This window comes from Trichoplusia ni, chromosome 3 (genome assembly GCF_003590095.1).
Source record: "Trichoplusia ni isolate ovarian cell line Hi5 chromosome 3, tn1, whole genome shotgun sequence".
In the NCBI taxonomy this organism is placed as follows: Eukaryota; Metazoa; Arthropoda; class Insecta; order Lepidoptera; family Noctuidae; genus Trichoplusia; species Trichoplusia ni.
In genome coordinates this window covers 9,595,284-9,601,783 of record NC_039480.1, presented here as the reverse complement: position 1 = coordinate 9,601,783, position 6,500 = coordinate 9,595,284, and the positions used below count along the sequence as shown (strand labels likewise).

Here is a 6,500-nt window from a genome sequence, read left to right as displayed (position 1 = left end):
TTCTATTAGTACACAATGTCTTTCAATGCGAACCATGAACAAAGTACGAACTGAATGAGAACGACCGCCCGGCCGGTCCGGTCCCTGAAGGTGACCGACCGAAAACGGGAATGCGAGAGCGAGACGATATAATAGTACCGACCCGATAGTAGGAGTGAACAGCGAATGCCGCGAATGCTAACTTTTGAATAATGGCCGCGCAACAGAGCCAGCTTATCGGCTGATCGTTTGACTTGTTTCGGTGCGTTCCGTTGTCGGAAAATTACGATATTTAACTAATGGAATTTAAATTTTAATGTCGAATTATTTATGATAACATAAATTAATCTATTTATAATTATTAATAAGTAATTTAGTAAAATATTTATGTCACATAATATTTAAATATATTATTATAGCCTAATAGTAACAAATCTAGAATATTACGTTTAGATTTTTTATGTTCAATATAATAAAAATACCTGGTCTGAATTGTTTACCTGCAATTTTTTTTATATAATATTGTTTTAGGCTTGAATTAAATTCACTTCTGGTTGAATTCTTTGGAACGTTTTAATAGATATGAGTAAGTGCAGAGTCTTTAATTAATGCATTTTGAAAAACTTTTCGGGCGTGGAGTGATTTTTTTTATTTAATAATTAATTAGTGATATTATCTTTTTTTTTGATTTGACGCTTATTTGCTTTTTTTTTGGTTTGGTTTTTATTTGGTGTTCAAAAACAATTTTATACATATATACAGTAGAACTCCAATTATCCGAACTCCGACTATCCAAATCACAAAACTTGTCTTAACTTGCCGTTGTGCGTGTACAATACTGTATTATATTTATACCATGGCTTCGAAAAGAAAACGTGTTGTACTATCGTTAGCGGACAAACTGAAAATTATAGAGCAACTCGGTAAAGGTGTAACGGGTAAGAAGCTGTCTGAGATTTATGGTGCTGGACAAGCAACAATTTCTGACATTAAAAACAGTAAGTCAACACTTAAACTTTGTTTCGGTGCTTGAAAATGAAGATGGAAGTTCCTCCAGGAAAACAATGAAGACAGCAACCAACAAAAATTTGGAAGATGCCGTGTTTAAATGGTTTTTGCAGAAACGTTCTATGGGAAATCCGATTTCAGGTCCAATCCTTTGTGAAAAAGCCAAAATCTTAGCAGAAAAGCTTGGTTATTCATCTTTTAAGACTAGTAACGGCTGGCTAAAGAATTTTAAATTCAGGCATGGTGTACGCGAGTTAGATTTGGCTGGTGAGAAGCTTTCAGCAGACTCTGCAACTGCTGAAAATTTTATTGAAAAATTTAAAACTGCATCAGAATCCTATGATCCGGAGTTTGTTTATAATGCCGATGAAACTGGCCTTATTTGGAAAGCCTTACCAAAAACCACTTTGGCTTCTAAAAGGGAATCTAGTGCCCCTGGACATAAGGTCAGTAAAGAACGTGTTACAGTGCTTAACTGTGCCAACTCCACTGGAAATCATAAACTGCCACTTCTTTTGATAGGAAAATCAAGAAATCCAAGAGCATTTAAAAACGTAAAAAACTTCCACTCTTCTACAAAAGTCAACCCAAGGCCTGGATGACTGCAGCTTTGTTTACCGAATGGTATGATGAAGTGTTTATTCCTGAAGTGAAAAATCACCAAAAATCGGTGGGAAAAGAAGGCAGTAAGGTGCTTTTAATTGTTGATAACGCACCCACTCATCCTACAGCAGAACTGTTGGAAAGAGAGAATGGGCAGTTTAAAACGACGTTTTTGCCTCCCAATGTTACAAGTTTGCTGCAACCCATGGACCAGTTATTGAAACAATGAAGCGCCATTACAGAAGGCAACTGCTGAGAAAACTGCTGATCGAAGGTGCTGAAGATGAAGAATTGGTTTTGGCAAATCATAGCAAAATAAATTTAAAGGACTGCTGTTACATGGTAGCGGAAGCTTGGAGTTTGGTAACGGCAGTGACGCTAAGACGTGCGTGGAATAAACTGAAAGGCCTACCGTCTGAGAAGAAGAAAAAAAAAGAATCTGAAGAAAATGAGAAACAAGAATATGGAGAGGATGATGATGATGAAGATGCGTTGTCACTAGAGGAAATGAGAAAAATGATTGTAAAAATTCCTGGTTGTACAGAAGTAAGTGCTGAAGATGTAGGAGAGTGGATGGCTTGTGACACGTCTGACCCTGGTTTTCAAATTCTCAATGACGATGAAATTGTTGAAAGTGTGAGAGAAGATGTTGAAGTGGAAGTGGAAGAAGAACTATCTTCTGATGTTGAAGTAGACGCTGGACCATCAGCTAGTGAAGCATTTGCCGGCCTCGAGACTGCTTTGAAGTGGATGGAGCGTCCCGAGTGTGACCACTTGCAACGCTCACCGTCAAGCGAATGCGTGACCTGGCTGCCCGAAAACGGTTGAAGACCGCAAAACAGCTTACATTGACGGAGATGTTTAAAAAACAATGATTTTTATTTCTAAACTTGTTTTAATTTCATGTTTCTTTCATTTAATTCAATAAAAAATAGTGCAATATCAAAACGTAGCTTTTATTCTCACCAATGGCAATTTTTTTTTTTAAAAATCGATTATCCTAATATTTGATTATCCGAATGGGTCCCGGTCCCCATTAATTCGGATAATTGGAGTTCTACTGTATAAACATTTCTTGTGTGTGTACAGACTATACTTAAACTAAAAACACTTTATTGCTTTTTTATTTATTGGTGAAGGTTCAAAAGCTGCTTCAATTTTTATTGTGTGTGTGAGTGTGTGTAAAAGAAAATAAAAATGGCTTCTAAAAGACCAAAAAGAAGTAATATTTGGTTTCACTATAAGGAAGGAGACAATGAAGCACAATGTAATTACTGCTCACAAAAACTTAGTACTAAAAGCGGTTCTTTAGGAAACTTAAAAAGACACCTTACTAACAAGCACTCTACAGTATCACTCATCGTACAAAGACAGCCAGTAACTAAAATTCCATCAGGTACTCTAACAGCAATGCCAAGTTTGCCAACGGTTTCAACACTTACGACTTATTCCGTTTTCGTTCCACTTCCTTTTTCTGCAGCATCGTCTTCGCAAACGACCATAACAAATTTTATACGAAGACCACCACCCACACGAAAGGTTGAACAAATCGACCAACAAGTGGTTGCAATGGTGACTAAAGGCCACCATTCCTTAAGAATGGTAGAGGAGCCAGAGTTCAGACCATACCAGCAGACCCCATACAGAAGAAAAAGCTTTGTGCTTGTTAAGTTCGAGAAAAAGTCTGTGATGTATTATGTTGGACAGGTTCTGCTGAAATATAGTTCCTCTGAATACAAAGTTTCTTTTTTGAGAAAGAAGCCTAATGCTTGGAGATTTGTTTTTCCCACTACGAAGGACGAACGAACAGTTTACATATCAGGTGTGGTATGTATATTGCCTCCGCCAAAGTCTGCTCTGACAGCAAGAACAGCCGACATATTTAGCTTTAAGTAATAATACCAGTAGAAGTCTGAGTTTTATTTCTTACGTTTTTTTAGTGTCTACTCATTGTAAGTGTAACTTTAACTACAGTATTAATTTAATAAGACTACTTGATATTATATAATTAAAAATTATGAATAGCAAATGCATATTATATATGATACCTAAACAATATATCTTGGTTCTTAATACAAAAATGCTGATTCTGTGTTAAATTGATCTCAATAAATGATTAAATTTAATTTGATTTTTTTTTAATTTTTGGAAAATTGTTCATAATTCTGTCTGCGTGATTTGTGACGGAGCTGTACCATACCATAATTACAGGCAGATATAAGGCTATAAACTTATTCGAATATATTATATGGTTTAGTTTTAATATGGCATCAAGTAAAAAATGTACGAATCCTACCTGCTCTCCCCTAAATAGTTAATTATTATGTTAATTAGTTACCTAAATTATTTGATTAACGAGACTGAGTTAGTCTATGGTCCGTATTACAGAAGGCTACCCAAGTCCAGTTTGATGTTAAATCACCTGATCATAGTTTAAATATTGAATCTGCACTTGAGGGTCATTCTTATTTCAGAACATTATTTAAACTTCACTCAGCTGAATCGAGATTCAAATCGCGTCTCAAGCAGAGAATATGTCTTGTCTATGAATCAGACTGTCTTCTTTTACAAATTTATCTTACCCGAAGTTCTGGTTCAACATACGCAAAATAAGAATTTAGTTTCAAACCGAATTTTAATGCTTTGGAACGAAATTTATTTATAGAAACTCTCAATGTGTTCAAAGATATTATAGAAAATAAAAAAAAACAGATAGCGTAAGTGCAGCGAAGCGCATATTGCGGAAAAATTTAATCTCTCAGCTAAGATAAATGAGTCTGTAAGTATATTCTTATATTTTAATCCATTACTTCCTAACCGTCACTTACCGTTATGATTTAATTTCAGTTTTAAAAGTATCTAAATTACGGATTAAAAAAGTTCTAAGCAGTCAATATTATAAGCTACTATCGGTCATTTTCTTTTTCTCAATGTTAAAGGCATCAGGAGAACAATAAAGGCGTCTTTGGCAAAATTTTCACAAGAGAGCATCAACATAGAATGGCCACTGGCGGTGGTGGTCCCTGCCCTGATGCTGACATCAACCCAAACATAGCCGAGATATCTCCTGCTCTTTTTGTGGAAATACAAGATTCTTTGGACTCGAACCATATTGGTATGTGATCAGTGTTATTACTAGTACTATCTTGATTTACTATTCATTACCATCATTAAAAAAAGCCTAGAATATATACAGTGAGTATAATCTCATCCTCTAAGGCCCACTTGCGCCAGGTTGGGTTACATTAATTAACTTAGAGTTAGCGTCCACGCTAGAGTTAAATCATAATTTCGTCTTGCGCCACTCAGAGTTAGTAGGTAACTCAAAGTTATTTTTTTAAATTATTAACCCAGCAATGTTGGAGGGTTACGTCACTAATTCCGGGTTAGTAACGTCAAAATTATTTCTTTGAGTTTATGTTCGTTTGTTGGAAGTTTTATTAAAACAAGATTACAATTATGATAAATGAAATGTTTTCTGATGATGAACATTTGCAGAACGGTCTGATTATTTTAACATACAAAGAGACAGAGCTTTTCATAGAAGATTTCGACTAGAGAAAGAAAGCGTCTTCTTTTTATTAAATAAAATTAAAAGTAGATTGCAGTACGCAAATGAAAATAAGAAGTAAGTACCTATCTATATTTATTACGTTTTGACTTGTGGATTTCATTGTTAAGTAATACATTGTATTATTTACATTAATTTGATTTTATTTTTACAGCCAAGCTGTCTCGCCTATGAATCAGTTATTGTGCACATTACGGTTTTACGCCACTCGAAGTCAATTACTAACTAGTGGAGATGTAATTGGAGTGCATGAGTCAACTGCATGCAGAATAATACATAAGGTCACTGATGCTATAGCACGGTTATATCCACAATTTATATCCATGCCCATCACTGAAGATGAACAAAGGCAGGCTGCATTAAAATTTTATGACATTGCCCGATTTCCACGAATTATTGGGGCAATAGATTGCACTCATGTGCGAATGAAGTCACCAGGTATGTAAATCCATCTCTATTTTATTCATACAAGTATTCTGCAAGTAAATAAAATAATATGTCTGCCTGAGTGTTCTGTGTAAGCTTCAGAAGCGCTGGATGGATTTTGATTAAGTTTTGTATAAGTATGGGGGGACAGAGTAGTTTAGATCTGCTAGTTGATTACTAAAGTACTGTCAGTAGGTTTCTTTACATGGGTATGTTTGTTTCAGGAGGAGAAACTGCAGAGATATACAGAAATAGAAAGGGATATTTTTCTATTAATATGCAAGCAATATGTTCTGCTGATTTAATGTTCAATGATGTCGTTGCACGATGGCATGGATCTGCCCATGATTCCCACATCTGGGACAATTGTAATCAACGGCGACATTTTCTACAGGGTACTTATCGAAATTACTGTTTACTTGGTGACAGTGGATATGCTCAAACCACATTTATGATGACTCCATTTGCAACAGTGAGTTCTGCAAATCAGTCTTTATATAATGAGTCACAAATACGGACCAGAAATACTATTGAACGTACTTTTGGAATATGGAAAAGAAGGTTCCCTATTATGTCAAGAGGTATTCAAGTACATTTAAGCAGGATACCTGGGATTATAATTGCTACTTGTGTGCTTCATAATATTGCACGACTTCAAAATGACCCAGAACCACCCACTGATCCAGAATACTCGCCCATATTTGATATTGATGATGGACTTGAACTATCAATGAGTGGCAGCTCTGTCAGAAGTACATTGGGACACCAGGCTCGCCAAGTTTTGGTAGAAGAATATTTTGGTAGATTATAAATCTATTGTTTTAAAATATTTTACATAAGTTTAATGTGTACATATTCAGATTTAATAAAAAACTATATATTTTAAAGAAGTATTTATTGAACCCGGTGTATT

The 6,500-nt window shown here is 35.2% G+C and overlaps 2 protein-coding genes across 2 annotated transcripts; both read left to right on the top strand.

The window, feature by feature from the left end:
- The first annotated feature begins 690 nt into the window (after positions 1-690).
- On the top strand, positions 691-3,538 carry LOC113491836 (jerky protein homolog-like). Its single transcript, XM_026869008.1, is given in 5 exon segments — positions 691-994; positions 996-1,581; positions 1,584-1,810; positions 1,813-2,368; positions 2,371-3,538. Coding segments are annotated over 5 exon segments (1,623 nt in total). The 5' UTR covers positions 691-835; the 3' UTR covers positions 2,466-3,538.
- Positions 3,539-5,084: 1,546 nt separating this feature from the next.
- LOC113491834 (putative nuclease HARBI1) lies at positions 5,085-6,465 on the top strand. Its single transcript, XM_026869006.1, has 3 exons — positions 5,085-5,218; positions 5,316-5,599; positions 5,812-6,465. The coding sequence occupies exons 2-3, from the start codon at positions 5,332-5,334 to the stop codon at positions 6,396-6,398; spliced, it is 855 nt and encodes a 284-aa protein (XP_026724807.1). The 5' UTR covers positions 5,085-5,218; positions 5,316-5,331; the 3' UTR covers positions 6,399-6,465.
- The last annotated feature ends 35 nt before the right edge of the window (positions 6,466-6,500 follow it).

Coding starts and splice junctions, on each gene's coding strand:
- LOC113491834 (XM_026869006.1), top strand. CDS start 5,332: ATGAATCAGTTATTGTGCACATTACGGTTTTACGCCACTCGAAGTCAA. Junction 5,600..5,811: donor TGTGCGAATGAAGTCACCAG/GTATGTAAATCC, acceptor TGTTTGTTTCAG/GAGGAGAAACTGCAGAGATA.